The sequence below is a fragment of the Crinia signifera genome, chromosome 6, assembly GCF_055691185.1.
Source record: "Crinia signifera chromosome 6, ASM5569118v1, whole genome shotgun sequence".
Classification (NCBI taxonomy): domain Eukaryota; kingdom Metazoa; phylum Chordata; class Amphibia; order Anura; family Myobatrachidae; genus Crinia; species Crinia signifera.
In genome coordinates this window covers 26,222,158-26,247,901 of record NC_139222.1, presented here as the reverse complement: position 1 = coordinate 26,247,901, position 25,744 = coordinate 26,222,158, and the positions used below count along the sequence as shown (strand labels likewise).

Below are 25,744 nucleotides of genomic sequence, written 5' to 3'. Positions count from 1 at the left end.
CACACCCTCCCCTAACACAGGCGTATCCGGCCCGGTGCTGACGTCACACACCCTCCCCTAATACAGGCGTATCCGGCCTGGTGCTGACGTCACACACCCTCCCCCTAATACAGGCGTATCCGGCCTGGCGCTGACGTCACACTCCCTCCACTAATACAGGCGTATCCGGCCTGGTGCTGACGTCACACACCCTCCCCTAATACAGGCGTATTCGGCCTGGTGCTGACATCACACACCCTCCTCTAATACAGGCGTATTCGGCCTGGTGCTGACGTCACACACCCTCCCCTAACACAGGCGTATCCGGGCTGGTGCTGACGTCACACACCCTCCCCTAATACAGGCGTATCCGGCCTTGAGCCGACCTCACACACCCTCCCCTAATACAGGTGTATCCGGCCTGGTGCTGACGTCACACACCCTCCCCTAATACAGGCGTATCCGGCCTGGTGCTGATGTCACACACCCTCCCCTAATACAGGCATATCCGGCCTGTTGCTGACATCACCCACCCTCCCGTAATACAGGAGTATCTGGCCTGGTGCTGACGTCACACACCCTCCCCTAATACAGGCATATCCGGCCTGGTGCTGACGTCACACACCCTCCCCTAATACAGGCGTATCCGGCCTCGTGCTGACGTCACACACCCTCCCCTAATACAGGCGTATCCGGCCTGGTGCTGACGTCACACACCCTCCCCTAATACAGGCATATCCGGCCTGGTGCTGACGTCACACACCCTCCCCTAACACGCTCAGGTACACCTAGCGTATTTCCAGGCACCCATGCGGTTTTCTTAGCACTCACTTAGTTTCAACCCTCAATGTCTACTTCCTGTCAATCGCCTTGCGAATGTACTCATGCGCAGTTCATCGATAATCAGCCGAATGCAAATTGGTGGTTGTGTGATCAGGTCTGAATTAGCCCTTATGTGCAGAGGGGAATATCGCTCACATAGACTATAACAGCAGCATAATAAGTGTACAATACACTGACTTACAGATAGTACACGGTAATACGGCAGATCATCTCTTACACAGATACACTGACTTACAGATAGTACACGGTAATACGGCAGATCATCTCTTACACAGATACACTGACTTACAGATAGTAAACAGTAATACGGCACATCATCTCTTACACAGATACACTGACTTACAGATAGTACACAGTAATACGGCACATCATCTCTTACACAGATACACTGACTTACAGATAGTACACAGTAATACGGCACATCATCTCTTACACAGATACACTGACTTACAGATAGTAAACAGTAATACGGCACATCATCTCTTACACAGATACACTGACTTACAGATGGTACAAAGTAATACGGCACATCATCTCTTACACAGATACACTGACTTACAGATGGTACAAAGTAATACGGCACATCATCTCTTACACAGATACACTGACTTACAGATGGTACAAAGTAATATGGCACATCATCTCTTACACAGATACTGACTTACAGATGGTACGCAGTAATACGGCACATCATCTCTTACACAGATACACTGACTTACAGATGGTACGCAGTAATACGACACATCATCTCTTACACAGATACACTGACTTACAGATGGTACGCAGTAATACGGCACATCATCTCTTACACAGATACACTGACTTACAGATGGTACGCAGTAATACGGCACATCATCTCTTACACAGATACACTGACTTACAGATGGTACGCAGTAATACGGCACATCATCTCTTACACAGATACACTGACTTACAGATGGTACGCAGTAATACGGCACATCATCTCTTACACAGATACACTGACTTACAGATGGTACGCAGTAATACGGCACATCATCTCTTACACAGATACACTGACTTACAGATGGTACGCAGTAATACGGCACATCATCTCTTACACAGATACACCGACTCACAGATGGTTCGCAGTAATACGGCACATCATCTCTTACACAGATACACTGACATACAGATAGTACGCAGTAATACATCACCTCTTACACAGATACCCTGTGGAATGACATTATATAGCAAGTAACTATCTGGAAATGACTTGTATCTGGTGAATAAGAAATGGCTACATGTCTATCAAAGTATAACTACACCAAGCAGCTCTGGGTAACACTGCTGATCTATATGCTACATTACATGTGAGCATCTAAAGGGATGTCTGTAAGTGTATATATAGTATATACCAATACACACAATGCATACGTTACATTACAATACACCCCTGTGACTATACATAGTCTCCACTTATAGGGGAAATACCCTGTATCTTATAACAGCATAACCCCCCCCCTCTAATGGCGGATATAAACTGCCCATCATTTCCGTTGGATAGATAGTAGGGACTCTTCTGGGCATAACCATCCCTAATTCTGGGAAGTTGAACCCCCTAACAGGGGCTAAGTAATAGAAATAACAGCAGACAGAGAATGATTTGATATCTTTATTATCACAAATTTCCTTTCTTTACAGCACATTCTGTTATACTGTGTTATATACTTGGCTTTGGATTAGCCCGTTTATGGGGCATCTGGTTTGGTATACATACACACATACATAGCCCATTCAGAATATAGAATGTATGTGATACTGTACTTGCCAAATGGTTTTATATACACTGTAATAAAGAAATAAGAGTTTTATTGTGAGTAAAATGGGATACACAGCTGTAGACCCTGAGGCTCCCCTCTGGCATTCCATAAAATAATCTTTTCAGCAGCTAATGGAGGAATATAGGTTGTCCCAGGTGTATTTCTTCAGGTATTTGCAGTTGCGGCACGCTCTAAACACCCAGTTTAACAATGGTCCCCCTGTGCTGTTATCCTCCCCAGCCACAATATTTCTGACTAATCTGGGGCAGGATAAAACCATCTCTCTAGCCTACTCATTTATGTTATCTTACTTACATAAGGACTCACTATCCGCTCTAAAAACCAAGTGGGAGGCTGATGTTGGTAGTTTTGAAGAGGAGGAACGGGAGGAGGCACTGGCGTTGCCCCGACACACCACGGTTTCCGCAAGATTCCAGCAAGTCCAGTTATTCATTGTACATAGAACATACCTAACACCGAGCACCTTGGTTAAGTTCGGTGGACGAGCCTCCCCGGACTGTCCAAGGTGTCGTTTCCCACAGGGCCGCCTGTGGCATTTACTCTGGGACTGCCCCCTGGTCAATTCATTTTGGGTTGCTGTCCAATCGATTAGTTGTAATAGCTAGATATTGGGTGGCTAGCTCGGGCCCTACACTGGTAGAATGGAGGGCTCTGGTCAATACCACTGTACTGCATGAAAGATATGCCTATATGTCGCGAGGTACCTTACCTAAATTGGAAAAGATTTGGAATAGGCGGTTGGAGTCTCCACACTCCTCACACCCCTGATTCTGTCATCCTGGGCGATGATGTCAATCACGAGTGTTGAGAGCCACAATGAACTTACAAGCACTGTTTACTGTATGCAATACTAGGAATATGTCACCCTATACGGGATGGAACCATTCCTATGCACATTCAACGCATGACCAACATTCTTACTCTCTTTTTCTTTCCTTTCCTTTCTTTCTCTTTTGTATTCCAAGTTATAATTAGAAAATTGAAATATTGATACCCAGTTTGAACAGAGCGTGGACACCACTACTCTTTAATAAATAGAACGTTATTTTATTTTACATGTACATGCAACACAACAGCATTATATGTCCATGCACTGTGTATTTCATCAAACACGGCTGGATAATGGTTGACTTTTGTACATGTAATAAAGTGATAGTAAGATGTGTGATTTATTTAATTAGGGGGAAGATCTGTGTGATATTACGGTAGAGGATATAGCGGGAGAAGAAGAGATGGATCAGCAGTGTAAGGAGGAGGAAATCCCTACAGACACCAGCACAGGTGAGTTATAATCACATACACATATATATATACACACCTGGTGATCCCTCGGGTCTGCACAACCTAGAGATGTCTGTGTACATTACCATATCCCTCATGTTCCTGCCTCTCCTATAGCACAGAAGCAATGGCACATTTATCAATGATGACAATGATGGTTCATTTTGTAGAATTGGACGGTATCTTTTACGAGTTCTAATTAACTAGCTACTAATATGTAGTATAATGATTCCCCTATACCAGGGGTGGGGAACCTTTTTTCTGCCAAGGGCCATTTGTACTGTTAAAAAAATCCTTCGGGGCCATATATAAATTAGCCACTTACAAATGTTCCTGCTTCATCTGTCCCACGCTCCGGCGGCTGCCGCTGAATAAGAGGCCACTCGTGAGAACTCCCCTTTCCTTGACTCCCGGGCAAGACATCAGGCGGGTGGGTGGGCCAGTCAATCTGGCTATGGGGGCCGTTTACGGCCCACGGCCTGAGGTTCCCCGCCCCTACCCTATACCAAGGCTTTTTTTTTTTGCGTTTGAACTATTGGAGCTCTGGAAAAAAATGATTGGAAGACATTCAGGATCAGTGGTCTCAGGAAGATATATGGAAAGAGATACATAGAAATGTTGGTAATGTCACCTTGTAGGCTACGGGATTCATGACCATTTTACTGGAGATAATCTGATATGTACATATGTAGCGTGTATTTAACCAATCTGTATCCCCTGCAGATAAAGCCAGTAACAGAGATACCCCAGAGAGATGTCCCCGTCCTCTGTATTCCCAGGATAATCACATATATACCATGTCCTCAGTCACTGTGTGTCTCCTACAGATGGGCCCAGTAACAGAGATACCCCAGAGAGATGTCCCCGTCCTCTGTATTCCCAGGATAATCACATATATACAATGTCCTCAGTCACTGCGTGTCTCCTACAGATGGGCCCAGTAACAGAGATACCCCAGAGAGATGTCCCTGTCCTCTGTATTCCCAGGATAATCACATGTATACCATGTCCTCAGTCACTGCGTGTCTCCTACAGATGGGCCCAGTAACAGAGATACCCCAGAGAGATGTCCCCGTCCTCTGTATTCCCAGGATAATCACATATATACCATGTCCTCAGTCACTGTGTGTCTCCTACAGATGGGCCCAGTAACACAGATACCCCAGAGAGATGTCCCCGTCCTCTGTATTCCCAGGATAATCACATATATACCATGTCCTCAGTCACTGTGTGTCTCCTACAGATGGGCCCAGTAACAGAGATACCCCAGAGAGATGTCCCCGTCCTCTGTATTCCCAGGATAATCACATATATACCATGTCCTCAGTCACTGTGTATCTCCTACAGATGGGCCCAGTAACAGAGATACCCCAGAGAGATGTCCCCGTCCTCTGTATTCCCAGGATAATCACATATATACCATGTCCTCAGTCACTGTGTGTCTCCTACAGATGGGCCCAGTAACAGAGATACTCCAGAGAGATGTCCCTGTCCTCTGTATTCCCAGGATAATCGCATATATACCATGTCCTCAGTCACTGTGTGTCTCCTACAGATGGGCCCAGTAACAGAGATACTCCAGAGAGATGTCCCTGTCCTCTGTATTCCCAGGATAATCGCATATATACCATGTCCTCAGTCACTGTGTGTCTCCTACAGATGGGCCCAGTAACAGAGATACCCCAGAGAGATGTCCTCGTCCTCTGTATTCCCAGGATAATCACATATATACCATGTCCTCAGTCACTGTGTGTCTCCTACAGATGGGCCCAGTAACAGAGATACCCCAGAGAGATGTCCCCGTCCTCTGTATTCCAGGATAATCACATATATACAATGTCCTCAGTCACTGTGTGTCTCCTACAGATGGGCCCAGTAACAGAGATACCCCAGAGAGATGTCCCCGTCCTCTGTATTCCCAGGATAATCACATATATACCATGTCCTCAGTCACTGTGTGTCTCCTACAGATGGGCCCAGTAACAGAGATACCCCAGAGAGATGTCCCCGTCCTCTGTATTCCCAGGATAATCACATATATACCATGTCCTCAGTCACTGTGTATCTCCTACAGATGGGCCCAGTAACAGAGATACCCCAGAGAGATGTCCCCGTCCTCTGTATTCCCAGGATAATCACATATATACCATGTCCTCAGTCACTGTGTATCTCCTACAGATGGGCCCAGTAACAGAGATACCCCAGAGAGATGTCCCCGTCCTCTGTATTCCCAGCACTGTACAGAGGAGACTCACAGGACCCCACAGGAGGATCAGGTAGGTGGGATACACCAAAGTGAGTTTTCACTGATCTGTAGAGAAGCTGTGTGTGTCTCATACACTAATATTTTACTGTTATTATTTAGGGTGGAGGCCTGACTGATATTAAGGTAGAAGATACAGAAGGAGAAGAAGAGACGGATGTTACTGATGTTAAGGTAGAAGATACAGTGGGAGAAGAGACGGATGTTACTGATGTTAAGGTAGAAGATACAGAGGGAGAAGAGACGGATGTGACTGACATCAAAGCAGAAGATACAGAAGGAGAAGAAGAGACAGCTGTGACTGATATTAAGGCAGAAGATGCAGAGGGAGAAGAGACGGATGTGACTGATATTAAGGCAGAAGATACAGAGGGAGAAGAGACGGATGTGACTGATATTAAGGTAGAAGATACAGAGGGAGAAGAGACGGATGTGACTGATATTAAGGCAGAAGATACAGAAAGAGAAGAGACGGATGTGACTGATATTAAGGCAGAAGATACAGAGGGAGAAGAGACGGATTTGACTGATATTAAGGCAGTAGCTACAGAGGGAGAAGAAGAGACGGATGTGACTGATATTAAGCTAGAAGATACAGAGGGAGAAGAGACATATGTGACTGATATTAAGGCAGAAGATACAGAGGGAGAAGAGATGGATGTGAGTGATATTAAGGTAGAAGATACAGAGGGAGAAGAGATGGATGTGACTGATATTAAGGCAGAAGATACAGAAGGAGAAGAGACAGATGTGACTGATAATAAGGCAGAAGATACAGTGGGAGAAGAGATGGATGTGAGGGATGATCAGCAGTGTAAGGAGGAGGAAATCCCCACAGATACCAGCACAGGTGAGGAATAATCGCTTATTACAGAGAGTCACATATTCTCCTTGTTCTATCACTACAGCAGCCTCCTATCCTACACCAGACATGTCCAAACTATGGCCCTCCAGCTGTTGTGAAAATACACAATCCAGCATGCCTTGCAATAGTTTTAGCATTTCCTAAAAGCAAAACTGTGGCAAGGCATGATGGGATTTGTAGTTTTGTAACGGCTAGAGGGCCATGGTTTGGACATGCCACTCCTGCACCCTTCTCTGTCAGTACAGACTAATGAGGGGAATGTATTTTCCCAGTTGGAGGGGGGGATGGGAGGGAGACAGGAGCCATCAGCGCTCAGCCCCTATTATTGTCCTCTTTTCTTCCTGCGCATTCGATCATTGTCTGCTACCAGAACAGAGATCTGACCAACCCCCCCATGTTCTCCAGTGACTCGCCTACATCATCAGTAGAAGGGACGGGAATAATAGCAGTATACAGGGTACAATGGTATGGAAGGTCATGTGGCATTACCTATAGTTCTCTCTGTTGTGTTACCCATGACCCTCTCTGTGCACCACTACATGGGGTATTACCCTACTATGTAGCCTAATGGGCTCACACAACAGGGTTTTGGCTTTAGGTAACCCGATGTGCAAGTCACGGATCTCTGACTGTGGTCCAAGGTACGGGTAAGTGGGTATGAAGGAATTGTGGGCAGAGACTGGTTGTGGGGCATATTATAGCGTAGGTAATGGGATTAGGTCAGAACCAGATGGGCTGTACAATACTAGGGGACAGCCAGAATCAGGTCAGAGAACAGCCAGAGGTCACACTGGGAAGTCACTGAGAGTAGTATCATAGGAGTAAGCAAAGACTTGTCAGATGGACCAGAGCAGAACACAGGGACTAACAGCGGGACTATTACAGAATGGACGCCGTAGTACAGGAGGTAAGCCTAAAACTCTGCCACTGGGTAGTGCCTACAGATGTCCTACTGTGGGAGAGGTACTAATGTGGCACCATGTCCCTATAAATCTTTCACGGAGCACCACACACCTCCCTGCTGCCACCAGGGAAGGAGCCAGAGCCGCCTATACTGGCACCAGAAAGGGGAGGCACTGGATCACTGTTACCAGGATTACCTTGTAGCAAGTCTGCCTGTTCCTGATCCTGTTGGGTAGCAAGAGACTGGTGTGTGCAGCTAGGATGGTGTGGCGCAGAGCCTCTGCTAAGCTGGGGTGCTGGGCTGTCACCTGCTCCTCAGTGCAGCTCTTACCCAATGTTACCAGTCTGGGTAACCCAGAGATGCCAGCTTGCCCTTGGGACCAGCTTTGGGGCATCCCTTTGCCTTTCTGTTATGCTCTTTGTTTCTGCTCTGTTATATTACTGTTCTCCTTGTTAGCACTGTTGTTCTCATTCCTGAATAGTGTTTTATCCCCTCTCCCCTGTTCTTTATTTAATGTGCGCGGGTGCTTGCAAGCAGTGGTGGTGGGCAGAGCCGTGTTCGAAGGAGCGAGTTAGGCCCGCTCCAACCCCGATGCAACCAGGTCTTAGTACGGTACAAATCTATGGCGACCATCAGAGACAGGACCAAGAGGATGATCTCACTAACAGGGCCTATCTGAACTGAACACCCTGGCTAACGGCACCAGGCCAAGGACAGGGAGAGTGACCAAGTCACAGGCACCGGACCAACTAATAACGGGGTGACACCAAACGAGACACACTCCAGGACAGGACTTCACAGCACCAGGACACTGCAGGACCGGGACAACAGCGTGCTGCAGACACACTGTAATGAACAATATCACTGGCGGGGCTGAGCTGGGCCAGATCCCTTAAAAGAGATCTTCCATCCAATCAGCTGCCGCCGCCGCCAACCCAGCCCCCAATAATTACTATTTCGTATCAGGAGGCCAAGTGCGCGCCGCCCGGCGTCCCCTGGTTGCTATGCAACCACCGGACGACACGGGCTGATGTTTGACAGCGTCTCCCGGCCAGCCGGAAGTGATGCACCTCTGCCGGGCGGACGTGACGCTGCCTGCCCGGACACCACCAGGCGGAAGTGCCCGGGCCACCCTTCTAAGGCCGCCGGGACTCTGTTGCGGCGGTGCCGCAGCAGCACAACAGTCAGCGCGGCTGACACTTTACTCCTATTCTGTCTTTAGGGGCTTTGTTAGGCAGAATAGTGACACCCAGTCTTACACTTCTCTTACACTGCCGGCTCCCAATACCTCAGTGTCTCCCAATGCACTAATATAATCAGGGTAACCTCATCTACATAAATCCCATTATTTGCTGCATGATATTTAGAACTGTAGGAAAGTATTTATAACGGAATAACTTGTACTCACTAATAGTATGAAATGGGTGAGGGGAAAGGGGAAGAGCGATATATCTATATCTGTATGTTATTTCCAGCAGATGGACACAGAAGCAGGAATACCTCGGAGGGACGTCTTATTCTGTCTCCAGATTATAAAACAGACGATAACATCACACAGGATTCTCCAGAAGACACCTCCATTACCCTAAATATACAGCCAGTGCCTCACAGTGCAGATACATCACCTGATACCTCTAATCCTGAGGACTGTTCTCCTGGTAACTCAGATACTGCTACACATAGAGCAGCTCATACAGGGGCTGACATATTTACCTGTTCCGAATGTAATATGTTTTTTATTAATCTGTCAGTTTTTACTAAACATCAGAGAACTCACTCAGTTAAGCAACCATTTCCATGTTCTGAGTGTGAGAAATCTTTTATCAAGAAATCAACGCTTGCTATACATCAGAGACGTCACACAGGTGAGAAGCCATTTCCATGTTCTGAGTGTGGGAAATCATTTACCCGCAAATCAATGCTTGCTTCACATCAGAGAACTCACACAGGTGAGAAGCCATTTCCATGTTCTGAGTGTGGGAAATCATTTCCCCACAAATCAACGCTTACTTCACATCAGAGAACTCACACAGGTGAGAAGCCATTTCCATGTTCTGAGTGTGGGAAATCATTTACCCTCAAATCAATGCTTGCATCACATCAGAGAACTCACACAGGTGAGAAGCCATTTCAATGTTCTGAGTGTGGGAAATCATTTACCCTCAAATCAACGCTTACTTCACATCAGAGAACTCACACAGGTGAGAAGCCATTTTCATGTCCTGAGTGTGGGAAATCATTTACCCAGAAGTCAGATCTTGTCCAACATATCAGAACTCACACAGGTGAGAAGCTATTTCCATGTTCTAAGTGCGGGATATCTTTTACCCAGAGATCATCTCTTGCTATACATCAGAGACTTCACACAGGTGAGAAGCCATTTGTGTGTTCTGAATGTGGGAAATCATTTACCCAGAAGTGTCATCTTGTCCTACATCAGAGAACTCACACAGGTGAGAAGCCATTTCCATGCTCTGACTGTGGGAAATCATTTACCCTGAAATCACATCTTGTCCAACATGAGAGCATTCACACGGGAGAAAAACCATTTACATGTACTGAGTGTGGTAGATCATTTTCCCAGAAGTCATATCTTGTCCGACATCAGAGAACTCACACAGGTGAGAAGCCATTTGCATGTTCTGAGTGTGGGAAATCTTTTATAAGGAAATCAGATCTTGTTAAACATCAGAGAACTCACACAGGTGAGAAGCCATTTCCATGTTCTGAGTGTGGGAAATCATTTACCCAGAAGTTATATCTTGTACGGCATCAGAGAACTCACACAGGTGAGAAGCCATTTCCATGTTCTGAGTGTGGGAAACCTTTTATAAGGAAATCAGATCTTGTTAAACATCAGAGAACTCACACAGGTGAGAAGCCATTTCCATGTTCTGAGTGTGGGAAATCATTTACCCAGAAGTTATATCTTGTACGGCATCAGAGAACTCACACAGGTGAGAAGCCATTTCCATGTTCTTAGTGAATGCTTCAGACCTAGGGTTACCACCTAGTCCCTTTAATTCCGGACACATATTAATTACACAGGTTCTGTTGCTGGCTGACTTCAAGACTCCACTTCACCTGATTTTAAACTGCCACAGAACCTGTGTAATTAACATGTGTCCGGAATTAAAGGTCCTAGGTGGTAACCCTATTCAGACCTGATCTCTGGGCTGTGAGTTTGGAGCCCAGCGATTTAGGTAAATGTCACCCCGCTCACGTAAAATCCCGCCCATGTGTATGGCTGTAAATGCAATCGCAGCTGTGCGAAGTGGGGAGAGTTAATTCAACCATCAAATTAATTCCCCCCCGTGTGTAGCTCCGCATAAACGGAGACATACTCTGCAGTGTGATGGCTGTGAGGAGATCGGGACCACTGATGATGTTAGCATCCCTCCCAATGGCCAGGAGCCGCCTGTGTTTTCTGGAGCGCTCCCGTAAAACACTGGCATTACGCCCTGCGCCATTCAATCAACTAACGTACGGCCATTGTCATTTGTGGAACTCTCCTACAGGCCATGATACAGAGCAGAGATAGGGGTAGAACCATGTATATGCAGTCTTCTAGGTATGAGCTGTTATATTGCCTATCCCTTATTATTACTCTGTAATATACATTTTCTCTTTCGTCCATCCTGGCCTGACCTTGGGATGTGGGAGGGTCCGCAGGAGTAAGGCAACTGTGCTGACTTCTTTTGAGATTAGGCTCCTCCCTTCTGCATCCCATAGTTCCCCAGTTAGTTTTAGGTGCCCACTGGAGTGGGTGCTGTGCTGACAGGCTGCTGTCTGCAACCGTTTTTGGAGAGATAGCTAGGTTTTTATTTTATTAATTTTACACTAGTTAGATAGGCTTTGCCAGTGTGTCAGTTATGTTTCTACCCAGCTTGTGTAATCACTGTTGTTTCCAATTGTAAAGCGCAACGGAATATGCTGCGCTATATAAGAAACTATAAATAAATAAATACCCTTTGCGCTAAGCAGCAGGTGTTTGCCAGAAGCAGCAACCATTTTGTCAACTATGACTTGCATAAAAACATTACAAAATGGCTGAAGATTTAGGACAGTGCTGGAAAAGTGATTTCTTGTAGAAAATTGTTTGATTTTATAAGTTTAAGAATGCAATGTTGACAGTACAGAGAGTGAGGACAGACAGCTAGTCTCCACGTTCTTGTCACCAACATGGGAACTACCCGATAACAGGGCCACAAATCCACCAATTCTTTCCCTAGTAACAAAGTTGGGTGATGGGTGAATTATGACAGTATGATTGAAAGCAAAGCTGGCCAATAAGACTCAAGGCTTATGCATAATTAAAGTAAGTAAAGTATAAATATCAGAGCTAGAGAAGGAAGGGGCAGGCAGTTGAGGAAGAACAGGCAAACACGGGGACTGGAGGTAACTATGAATAAGGTTTAATGGCTGATCACTGTCCTTGATAGGTTTCCATCTTGATTTGATCTAGAATTATTGCCAATCAATTATGTTTCTTGTGTTAATCTGCATTTGCAAATACCTGTAATTAAGATACATTTTAAGTAAAGCATTGTCATTCATTTTTTTACAAGTTTGTGTTGGCTTGGAATTATTTCAGCATTTGCCATTTTATAGTTAAGGGTTGTAAAGTAAATAAACCTAAGAATGTTTGATCAGGATGGAGGCCCCTGAAGCAAGTTTCAGTAATATTGGTGCCCACAATTATCAGTGAGAGAATTAGAGTTTGCACAAGTGATTAGCTGTTTAAAAAAAAAAATATATATATATATTTTTCCGAAACCGGAAGTGACGGTGGAAGCCGCATATTTTAGAGGTGGAACGCAAACAGCGTTCCAACTTCAGTTTCTTCAGACCCCCATTCACTGACCCCCGGAACCGGAAGTGACGGTGATGAACCGCAGTGTGGAACGCACTCGGTTCCGCATGTCTTTAAATTAGATTTGCTACCCCACTGGCGGCACCCAGTACAGCCACACTTAGACCTACATAAGTGCGCCCTTTGTACATCTATCTGGAGTACATCTATAGTGTATTAAACACACATTTAATTAGTATTTTCAGGCAACTTACTAAACACGCCCACAGGAAGTGACGACCGCGGGTCTCCCCTATATAAACTGAGCCAGTCTGTCATGGCTGCTATCGGCAGTGGATGACAGACAGGCGCTCCTTCGTTTTATTACAAAAGGTATTTGATCTCTCTTTGTACTCTCTCCATATTAAATATGGCTTGTAATGAATGGTTCTATTGGCAGCCAAGCCTTGGAACTAAAGTAAAGATGTTTATGTTGAAGTTTGGTTGTAAGCTGTTGCATTATGTCTTTACACAGACGTTTTAATATATGTTGGATTGTTACCACCTAGTGATACATCTAAAGGCCCCCATACACTATGCGATTTTGGTCCGATTTCATCCGATTTCGGCACTTGGTGCCGATAATCGGATGAAATCGGCCCAAAATCGTATGTGTGTGATATCTGATCCGATCCGATGCGCGGTCCCGTGCGCATCGGACCGGATCAGGGAGGTCGGACGGTCTGTACATACGATCACGTCCGACCTCCCTGTATGCATATGCCTGCCACCTGACAGGCATATGCATGCAGACACCGGGCGGGCAGCGGGTCCCTGAGCACCGGCTGACTGACCTGGCCGGGTGGTGGTGCGTGCGGGCAGCGGCCAGCGGTGGTGGGGGCTGGCGGCGGGTGCGGTGAGCGCTGCTGACCTGGCCGGGCAGTGTACTTACACATAGCAGCAGCGGGGACGGGCAGCGCCGCAGTGGCGGCTATTATATTTTTAAAATACTTGTCAAATGACCGGCCGCTCTCTGATTGGCTGAGAGCTCTCCGGCCAATCAGAGAGCGGCCGGTCATTTGACAAGTATTTTCAAAATATAATAGCCGCCACTGCGCTGCCCATCCCCGCTGCTGCTATGTAAGTAAGTACACTGCCCGGCCAGGTCAGCAGCGCTCACCGCACCCGCCGCCCGCCCCCACCACCGCTGGCCGCCCCCACCACCACCGCTGGCCGCCCCCACCACCGCAGCCGCCGCTGCCCGCCGCCGCTGCCCGCCGCCGCTGCCCGCCCCCACTACTGCCGCTGCCCGCCCCCACTACTCCTCACCGCCCTGCAGCTCCCCGGTTTTTTTTTAACATGGGATAAATCGCATGCGATTTATCCCATGTAAAAAAATGGCACATCAAGTGCCAAATTGTATGTGAGCCTCCTGGGGAGCTGCCGGGCGGCTCGCAGGTAAATTGGGTCCGACTTGTCCCTAGGACAAGTCGGCCTAATGTATGGGGGCCTTAAGTGATGGTGCATTGATAATCATGGTGTATGCACATGCCACCCGGTGACACACTTAATTGAGGGTGTAATAACAATCAGTCTGTAATGATTATCAGTCTGTGTGCACTTATGGTGTCTGCCTGATATCACAAACTGTACAATGTATTATTTTCCTAACCTTGATTGTACACATTATGTTACGATACTGATACTCCCTCACACCCTCCATATTTGTAGGTGTTTGGGAGGATATCGCTTTCTGTTTGTTTCTGCCGGAGAATCTGACTTTTAGAAATTTTTATATCAAATTGGGTATGTAAAATCTGTTCATATTATATGATATTGCCATACACTTGCACGTCCTTTTCCCCGTAATATTATACCCTCCTTCTGATGTCAGTGTATACCACTTTTTCAGATGCTGTCTATACAGCACATCTAAACAGGATCCAACGGAGATCCCCCCCCCCTACTTGTTGATTTTGGTAAAGACACTAGTATATGCCAACTGGGCATCCAGTGTTCTGATCCACATAGTGGTATGTACCGTCATATATTTATATGCACGTTTGCCCTCCTCCTCCTTGCCACATTATATCCTCCTCTTTATATTGGTATATACCATCTTTTCAGATGCTGCCTATCAAGCACATCTCAATAGGATCCAACGGAGATCCCTCTACTTATTGCTTTTGAAAAAGACACTAGTATACGCGAATCACGCATCCAGTATTTTGATCTACATTGTGGTATGTACATTAGAAATTATTTCTTTTGATCCACTGATGGCCACCAATACAGTAGCTAACATGATCTCCTCCATTTCTGCTCTCACCACCTAGAACTATTACCCCTGAGGAAGTCACTTGTTGACGAAACGCGTTGGGTGTTTTTTGTCCTTTGTGAAAATCAATACAAGATACTTCTGTCATACGAAATCAATGAATTGCAAGACAAAGTCTTTTATCTATTGTTTTTATGTAACTTTGTATTAAAACTATCGTTTTACAACATGACTCTGTAATATTGCAGTGATTGTGGTGGTGTAAACTTACATCTGTGGCGCACTCTTTTTCTGCTTTTTCCATTTCTCTTCCTTTCCTCCACTAACAGGGAGGACAAATAGAGTTGCTGCCTTATCATATAGGTATTAGGGCATTGAAGGGGCACCCCATTTTTTATATATATATATATATATATATATATATATATACACTAGAAAGAAAGAAGAAGAGAGCGCTCCATGGTGCAATATCAAAAAACAATCTGTGTTTTCAGAATGGAGTTTCTCCAGCAGAGTCAGGTGTAAAATAACGTACCACAAAGGGCGGTATAATTACCGCAAGAAACTCGCATCAAATGGTGTCTTGAACACATATAGTGTAGGGGTGATTGATACTCAAACTTTTCAAATTGAATCCCATAGGTAAGCTGACACTATGAGGAAAGATGAAAGCACTCCATAGTGCGGTATCAAAAAGACAATTTTTATTTTTAAGACAAAGTTTCTTCAATAAAATCAGGTTTAAAATAACGTACCGCAATAAGCGGTATAACCACCGCACAGTATTCGCATATGTGGAAGACACGCGAGGTGTAAGAGCAGCTGTCTTAGGATCTCCTGTGTCTTAACACGTCTGGTCAGTGAAGTGCCGCGCCAGACCACGCCCCAACGCGTTTCGTAACCACGTACTTCGTCAGAGGGCTGGCCTGGCGCTGGTCAGATTCCTCTTTTAAAGCCCGCTGTTGACTCGCATCTGAAATCCATCAGATGATTACAGCCAATTATATGGTAATTTTCTTGAGTAGCAGCGGACTTCAAAAAACCTTATAATAGCAATATACATTCGCAACAGTGCAGTGCGACATTTAATACAATAAACAATACTATGATTCAATTAATTGAAACTATATAAAATAATTAATATCCAGAAAAAACGATTAATATCTAAAAAAAAAAAGGGATTTTTTGACATAAAACATTTTTGAGACATAATTAAGAAAGGATGTTAGCAGCATTAAATAACTGACAATTTCTTATAAACACATTTGTAACACTTGAAAAATATCAGTATTTTACATACAAATTTTTTACATACAAATATACATAAGAAAAAAAAAAAAAAAAAAAAAATTTTTTTTTATATATATTCAGACTGACAAGATTGATTAACAATTGTTGTTTTTGACGGCGATACACCGCCCGACATTGACTAGCAGATCTTGCAATTTCGGGATATAAAATTTTTTATTGGTTGAGGTAGTTTTTTCTCACTCAGTAGGCGGGTCATGTTCATTTGAGTTGTCTTTCGTTATTTTTCGTTAGACAGTGATCGGAGATATTCTATAGACTTTTCTCGAAACCGAGTTCAGGGAGAAAATAATAATAAATAAATAAATAAACAAATGAAAAAATGAATTCATTAAACATGTACATCACACATATGGGTGAAATAAAAATATATATAAAAACCGGTATACCTCGATGAGTATACAAAAACATGGGAAGAGGAAAGAGCACTTTACAATGGTAACATAGCTATTGAAAGAATGTATACTTGGATGACACGGCCCAAACTAAGGAACCATATAGCGAAATCATATAGCGAAATCATTCATTATGGACCGCAATAGTCCCACAACAGATAATAATGACTATAAACTCACTAAGTGGGCATACATATTGGCGGATAACAAAAAGCGGATGAAAAGGATGGGAGCGGATGAGTTATAAGAGGAAGGAAAAGGAGAAAGTTCGCACGATGAGCTATGATTCAATAGGATATTAAGATATTAAGATAGGAACGGTGTGATTTCAATTCCTTCATTTAGTCCATCGGGGTAGAGGGTTTTCATTGTATATATCCAATATGACTCTCGTCTGAGCAATTGTACATCCCTATCACCACCTCTTATATCTAAATTGACTTGTTCTATACCTAGGAAGCGCATATCCTTAGGATCGCCGCCTTGACATTCCTTGAAATGTCTGGGCACGCTATGATTTTCTACATTATTCTTTATGTTCCTATAATGTTCTAGTATGCGTATTTTCAATTGTCTTTTTGTCTTCCCTATATAGGACTTTCCGCATTTGCAAATAAGTAAATATACCACATATATACTGTTGCAGTTAATAAAACTTTTTATCTCCTTTGACTTTCCATCCCCCCCTGTTATACTTTTAGTACCTTTTTTGCCATGTGCACACATTTTGCACTTACCACAGATATAGAACCCCTTTGTTTTAGTGCTCATACTAAGGAAGTTTGTTTTTACACTATCATTAGTGATTTTAGGGAGAAGGCTAGGTGATAACCTGTTTTTTAGTGTGGTGGCTTTGCGAAAAACCAATTCTGGAGCAGATGGTAGTTTTTCCCCCAAGATCGAATCGGCCTTTATGATATGCCAATTCTTATGAAGTGCCTTTCTTATTAGCCCATTGTGCACATTGTATTGTGTTACAAATGGGCAAAAAAAGGTTTTACTTTGAGAAGTTGATTCCTGGTCTGGGACCTTGTATTTAATAAGTTCACTTCTGTCTAAGGACTTTGCCCTATTCACGGCTCTGTTGATCAAATCTGACGGATATCCCTTCTCCTTAAATCTTTCAATGTATACTTCTGCCTGTTCATTGAACTTGTCCAATGAACTGCAGTTCCGCCTTAACCTTAGAAGCTGTGAGTAGGGCAAGTTTGTCTTCCAGTTTTTATAGTGACAGCTTGAATACTCGAGATAGTTGTTGCTGTCAACTGGTTTGAAAAACGTACAAGTCTCTATGCTCAAGCTGTTGTTCGCACATTTTGCCGACAACGTTAGATCAAGAAACTCTATAGATATCGGGTCAAATTTATATGTAAAACTTAGATTGAATTCAGGGTTATGTATATATTTTACAAACTCCTTAAACTGATCTTCAGTACCCCTCCAAATCACCAGAATATCGTCTATATAGCGCTTGTACAGCGCTATATAGTTAATAAAAGGGTTGTTGGTATAGATAAATTTCTTCTCCCACTCCCCCAAAAACAAATTTGCATACCCCGGTGCGCAAATGGTGCCCATCGCCGTCCCGTGGGTCTGGATATAAAATTCGTCAAGAAATGAAAAATAATTATGGGACAAAACAAATTTGAGACAGTCAATGATAAATTTAATTTTAGCTGGTTTCATTTTTGGATCACTCTGTAACACAGCCTCTATGGATTCCAATCCTTTTTGATGTGGAATGGAGGTATATAGAGAATTTATATCGATTGTACCCCACTTAAAATTAGACTCCCATTGGATGTTTTCAACTAGCTGTAATACAGCAGTGGAATCTTTAACATATGAATCTAAATCGGGCACATAATTTTTAATATTGCAGTCAATATATTCTGACACCCGAGCTGTCAGGGAATCAATCCCGGACACTATTGGGCGTCCAGGGGGGGTGGTTTGGTTTTTATGGATTTTGGGTAGCTGGTAAATCAGAGCTACCCTGGGATGTTCATTCCATAGGTAGTCTAATTCTGACTTACATAAAATGTTATTATTGAAGCCGTCTTCAAGGAGCTTTTTAAGCACATCGAGAAAAACCTCTGTTGGATCTTTAGATAGTTTTTTGTAGGAAACAGAGTCTCCCAGTAGTCTTAGCATTTCATTGACATAATCCACTCTATTTAGAATAACCAAACCACCCCCCTTGTCAGCCTGTTTAATGACTAATCTAGAATCTTCTGTTAGCTCTTTAAGAGCCCGCATCTCTTTTATATTAAGATTTTTTTGAGAAAAAGGGATGTGTTCCTCTAATTTATCCAATTCCTTTTTAGTGAGCTGTGCAAACATCTCCAAATTGGGACCTTTGGATTCGATAGGGTAATATGTACTAGGTTTTTTTAAACCTGTTGAATTGATCTCCACCATTTTTTGATCCCAATTTTTTATTGTGGCCCCAGATTTAATTTCATTTCTCATAAAGTGCCTCTTTAGAGTCATTTTACGTATATAGATATTCAAATCCATATAGAGTGAAAATTTATTTAAACCCATTGCTGGTGAAAATGAGAGGCCTTTTTGTAAAAGGGAGGTTTGATCACTTGTTAGTTCAACCGAGGACAGGTTAAAAATCCCCTTGGTAACCGGTTTCTCTAATTGAGGGTGCGTCTTTTGAAGAACGGAACCCTTTCCCCCTAAAAGAGGAATCTGACCAGCGCCAGGCCAGCCCTCTGACGAAGTACGTGGTTACGAAACGCGTTGGGGCGTGGCCTGGCGCGGCACTTCACTGACCAGACGTGTTAAGACACAGGAGATCCTAAGACAGCTGCTCCTACACCTCGCGTGTCTTCCACATATGCGAATACTGTGCGGTGGTTATACCGCTTATTGCGGTACGTTATTTTAAACCTGATTTTATTGAAGAAACTTTGTCTTAAAAATAAAAATTGTCTTTTTGATACCGCACTATGGAGTGCTTTCATCTTTCCTCATAGTGTCAGCTTACCTATGGGATTCAATTTGAAAAGTTTGAGTATCAATCACCCCTACACTATATGTGTTCAAGACACCATTTGATGCGAGTTTCTTGCGGTAATTATACCGCCCTTTGTGGTACGTTATTTTACACCTGACTCTGCTGGAGAAACTCCATTCTGAAAACACAGATTGTTTTTTGATATTGCACCATGGAGCGCTCTCTTCTTCTTTCTTTCTAGTATTTCTACACCTGTGAGATTCAGGTGAAACGAGAGCTGCCGGGACAACACTAAATTCCCAGGGTGTTTTTGTTTAAACAGTGGACACGGGACTATTAAATCCCTCCTATATGTGTGGATAAACGCAGATTATCCACCTAAGGTTCCTTCAAAATTTGCGCACTTATTTCCCTGTGTTTATATATATATATATATATATATATATATATATATATATATATATATATATATACAGGTTGAGTATCCCTTATCCAAAATGCTCGGGACCAGGAGAATTTTGGATAACGGATTATTCCGTATTTCGGAATATTTTAATATTTCAATGATGTATTTTGAAGTATCTTGCATTTATGCTGTATAAACACATAATATACACACAAATATATTTTATTACCACATAAAATACACACAAATATATTTTAATTGTTCAAAAAACAAGGTTTCAAAACGTGAAACAAAATGTGTGTACTATCTCAGCACTGAATTTGAATGCCAAGCAATCATTGTCTTGCACATATATAGTGCCAGTTACATATCATGTCCCCAGTGATGCTGTTACAAATGTCCCCAGTGAGTTTTTAGCAAAAAAAAAAATTTTTTTCACTTTCTGGAATGTCCGTATTTCGGAATAATTCGGATAACGGATATTCGGATACGGGATACTCGACCTGTATATATATATATATATATATAGTTTTTTCTATCTATCTCCGAATGTCTGGAGGGTGGTAAGCCAAGTTACTTGGAAAAAGTTCTCCCCTTTTAATTGTGAAACAAATAGATCTTAATTTAACACATGGAAAGGCAACGCTGCATTGTGCAGACTGTAACGGTCCCCATACATCTGCAATACATTGTAACAATCCTCCGTTCTGGAGATGATTGTCACAATTATTATTTTTTAATTTCATCATTTTTTTATTATATTTTCACTTTTACAAAACAAAATAGAAAGAAATAAAACAATACATTTAAATTACAATCAACAAGGTGCATGGTATAATTCATTTACATGATGTTGGACGTTACTTCCACCATTGGTTGTAATTCTATGGAGATGAGCGTCTGATGGCAATAACCAATCTCTCAGTCACAATCGAGATCTCCTTTACTGACTTTGCTTTTGTATATAGGACCAATGTATGGGGTTACTGTATAGGCCTGTATTTATAAAGAAAAAAAAAGATAGGAGGGGTGAAGCTCTTAGTGTCTGGTGAACGTGTGAGCTTGTGAACTTAACGCATACATAATTTGATAATATACTACATGCTACAGTGTGTATATCTACTGCGAAGTGGTCTATGTGTATAATATGTGTATATTCTTTGTGGGTTAATAGACGTTTAATTTTTTAAACTTATGTGTAGTTTACTGCATAAATTTCCAATGGAAATGGTTGTGTATAGTTTCTAAGAAAAAAAAAAAAGGGGGGGAGGGGAAACACGAGTGAAGGGAAAGGTTGTGTAAGAGAGAAAAAATAAAAATAAATTAAGGATTGTAAAATTTCTTAAGGCCATCTATCATCGGAATGAGGGGGGACGGCTACATATAAAATTACTCTAGTGGGGTTTAATATAATTATTGTAGTGTTCATTCTAGCACCTGCTATCTTTGAAAATCCATGCAGTTCCTCTGGGGTGTCGCTGTCTGCTGTGGTGTTTCTAGCACAAGTCTGGTTTGCATATCAGTGCTGATATACAGACAACACTATGCTAGAAGCACTTCAGCAGACAGCGACACCCCAGGCAGGGAAGAGGAACTGCATGTATTTTCAAAGATAGCCGGTGCTAGAATGAACACTATTATTGGGTTCTTGTTTCCTAGCACGGCGCCAGCGATTAAAATTGTATCCATCAGGTCCTAAAAAATCACGTCCATCGCATGCAACCAAATCGCATGCGATGTGATCAACGCGATTTGTACATTGGAACCATTGTAAAATGGTCCCTGAGACCCGATTTCACATTGGGCCCAATGTAAAATGCCTATTAGACCCCAATTTTCATTGTATCCCCACCCTGATGGGTCAAATGCCCCCCCATTGTTAACGCCACCCCACGATGAACGCCAACCCGAAGCGTGGCGAGTGTCGGCGGTACGCGTTCTCCGACCTTTTCATACCCCCACTATCCACGTCGGTGTAGAGTTGAATTTATATAGTGTAGCGAGCCACGGAGCCCGAAGCGTGGCGAGCGCAGCGAGCCCCGCGCATTACTTCACAGGTATTGCGGGGCTCGCTGCGCTCGCCGCGCTTGTGGCTCGCCACACTATATAAAATCAATTCCACGCTGACGTGGATAGTGGGGGTAGAAAAAGGGCGGAGGATGCGTACCGCCGCCCCTCGCGGGCTCGCCACGCTTCGGGTTGGCGTTCATCGTGGGGTGGCGTTGGGGGGGCATTTGACATACAAATTACCCATCAGGGTGGGTATACAATAAAAAATCGGGTACATTGGCCCATTTAACATGTTCCCTATGTAAAATCAGGTCCATCGCATTGGTCGCATTGTATGCCATTATAATGGCATACAATGGACCCGATTTTACATAGGAATTTAACATTGAATACAATGCATTCAATGTTAAATCGAGTCTGTCACATCGCATGCCATTATAATGGCATGCGATGGACCAGATTTTCTAATTGTCGGGAAAAATAGCCCAAAAATCACGTCGGTCGCGTCCATCGCATACCTTAACTTAAGGTATGCAATGGCCCACGATGGGTGCCATGCTAGGAAACAAGTACCAATTATTGTATCTAATATCTATCGATAGACATAATTTAATGGGGAGATATTATATTCATTCCCACAAGGAGAATTATTTAAGTTGCTAGAAGAAAACCAAGCTATAGGTTTATTACTCAAATCTCTACCCATAGTTCCATTTTCTTTCCCCTTCCCTTCTTTCTCCCGGCCATACAGCTTCCCGCTGGTCTCCATAGAACACCAATCATACTTATATCCCTTTTGAAAAAGAAAAGAAAAAAAAGAAAAAAAGTACCACTAAAAAACAAAAGAAAAAAACATTTATTTTGTGCTAGTCTAAATGCATATTTAAACACATTCCTTTCTACCTATTTATTTTTTCCCCTTCGGATGCAACCACTTAACGTATATATACAGTATACATACATACATACATACAAGTATACATACATACATACACACACACTCACTCACTATAGTCATGAAGAATACCTCAGCAAGGTAATAACCCAGACCGACAGTATGTCGTCATTTCTACTATACTATATATAGATCCTCATCCTACTTTGTCTAGTCGGCCACAAGGTTTTCCTCATCTCTACATGTATACCATCTACCCCATTTTTCTACAAATTTACCAGTAGCTGCTCTTGTTTTAAACACATGTCTTTTATGGCGTACCACCTCATTAACCAATGCTCTCCACTTGTGTACATTTGGATTTTCTGATGAGAACCAGATTCTTGCTATAACTACCTTAGCCAATGTAATAAGGCATAGAGCATATCTATACATATTATTTGAATGTATTTCCTCCAAGTCTATGCCAAATAAACAAATCCATGGATTAGCTGTAGGAAGTGATGGTACGGTAAGCCTTTACATCCATCCAGATGGCCCCCAAAAATCATGAATGGTAGGACATTCCCAAATCATGTGCCAGAATCCAGCAATGTCCTTTTGGCACAGGGGGTGAGTTACGTGCTGAACTAAACATTTTGAAGAAAGATCTTGCTATAGTGGTCAAGCAGGCGGACAAAGGGGGTGGGGTGGTCTTGATGGAGAGAGAGGCATACCTTAGTGAAGCCTTCAGACAACTCAATGACGACAATTATTACATCAAACTACCATCTAACCCCACCCCATCATTCCATACTCAATATAGAGACCTACTTGACCACGCAGTGGTGGAGGGTGCGATATCCAGGGAAGAATCGCAATTTCTGTTTCCCTATCACCCCGTAACCCCCACTTTTTATTCAAAATTCACAAAGACCTCACTTCACCCCCAGGGAGACCCATTATTTCGGGTGTTGGTTCACTTACTTCTAATTTATCACATTTTGTAGATTCACACCTCCAAAAATTTGTTTTTTCACTCCCCTCACATATTAAAGACACAACGCACATTTTGAACAAAACTCTTGATCTGTCTTAAAACGAGGGTTGGGGTTTCCTAACCCTTGATGTCCAGGCACTATATACCAATATACCACACGATAAGGGTGTGGGTGCAATCAGTCACTATTTGGATCTAGACATGGAAATCTCACTCTCTAGAAAAAAAATAATTTTGGACTCAATTCTATACATCCTCACTCACAATTATTTTATTTTTGGAGATCACTATTATTTGCAGCGCCTTGGGACGGCCATGGGGACCAGATTTGCGCCTAGTTTCGCCAACCTCTATATGGGCCGCCTAGAAGAACAACTTATATGGGGCGGTCCATATAGAGAGAATCTGGTCCTCTATGGCCGTTTCATTGATGACCTGTTTATTATTTGGGACGGTGGACACGATTTAGCACTTGAATTTGTTAATTTTCTTAACCTCAACACATTTAATCTTAAATTCACCCACACTTTCAAATATACTTCTGTTAATTTCCTGGATGTCGCATTCTCCACCATGAATGGCACTCTGATCTCTGCTAACTATATAAAACCGGTTGGAACCAATAATTATCTCCACTACAATAGTGGACATTATAAACCTTGGATAAATAACATCCCCAAGAACCAATTGCTAAGAATCCGTCTAAATTGCACATTAGACTCCGATTACAAAACACAATCAGAAATAATGATTAATAATTTTAAGAGAAGAGGTTACCCAGACGGAATCCTACAGGAAGCGTTAGTTCATGTAGATAGAATTAAAAGAAAAAATCTCCTGAAACCTAAAGAACAAGAAATTAAAGATCCTCAAACTAATAATACAATGGCCTTTATCTCAAAATTTAATAATAAATCCCAACAAATTAAGAAAATTGTACTAGAAAATTTCAAAATACTGTTCCATGACAAGATCCTACAGGGAATCCTGACTAAACCCAGGATTACTTTTAGGAGAAACAAAGATCTTAAAGATTATATATCCCCAAGCTTATTACCCTCATTGAACCAGAACACAACGTCTACTTGGATTCCCCCCTAAACCAATTGGCAATTATAAATGTAATAAAAATATATGTCTGACGTGTCAATACATGTCTAATAAAAAGTAATAACATCCACCCATAATAAACAAGTTTTTTAATTAAAACAGTTTATTAACTGCGAAACAACTTACTGTGTGTATGTGCTGGAGTGCCCATGCAAGCTCCAATATGTGGGTCGAACGACCAGGAGCTTGAAAACTAGATTCAGGGAGCACAGAAATAACATACCCAAGAGAGCACATAACCACAGTATACCACGCCATTTTTCTGAAAAACATGAGGGGGACCCAAGTGGACTGGTAGTCATGGGAATTGAACAAATTATGAATACAAAAAGAGGAGGTGACCGCTTCAGGAACCTATGTTTAGCAGAATCAGCATGGATCTTCAAACTTGATACCCTGAGTCCTCAGAGATTAAATGAAGCCCTAGATTTTACAATGTCTAGACTAAAGTCCATATTTCCTGAACCCCTAATAGTATGAGATAATTAGAATTGTATTATAGACCAATATATTTCTCACGGGTTGGAATGACGGGGATCTACCCGGCATGCGCATACTATTGTGACGTCCCGGGTTTGCAGACCCCCCTCCCACCACCCCCTGAGAGATGTATTCTTAGGTAATGTAGGACTCCTCTATCAGCATGAGACTTAAAGTAAAATATAC

General features: G+C 42.9%; 3 protein-coding genes across 11 annotated transcripts in view; all 3 read left to right on the top strand.

Moving 5' to 3' along the window:
* LOC146010153 (uncharacterized) overlaps positions 1 to 25,744 on the top strand; it is a 360,112-nt gene that overhangs the window by 68,020 nt on the left and 266,348 nt on the right. The window lies entirely within an intron of this gene.
* Positions 1 to 25,744, top strand: part of LOC146010228 (uncharacterized) — a 239,166-nt gene that overhangs the window by 930 nt on the left and 212,492 nt on the right. The gene's annotated exons all lie outside the window — the stretch shown is intronic.
* Positions 6,738 to 25,744, top strand: part of LOC146010130 (uncharacterized) — a 424,288-nt gene continuing 405,281 nt past the window's right edge. For 5 of the 8 annotated variants that reach the window (XM_083151055.1, XM_083151057.1, XM_083151047.1 and 2 more), the window contains exon 1: positions 6,738 to 7,018. In XM_083151055.1, the coding sequence (XP_083007181.1) occupies positions 6,823 to 7,018 (196 nt within the window). In that variant the 5' untranslated portion in view covers positions 6,738 to 6,822. Of the gene's footprint in view, positions 7,019 to 9,412; positions 10,935 to 11,101; positions 12,505 to 25,744 lie in introns of those variants that run through there. The other 3 variants (XM_083151066.1, XM_083151063.1, XM_083151065.1) reach the window with 3 other exon arrangements.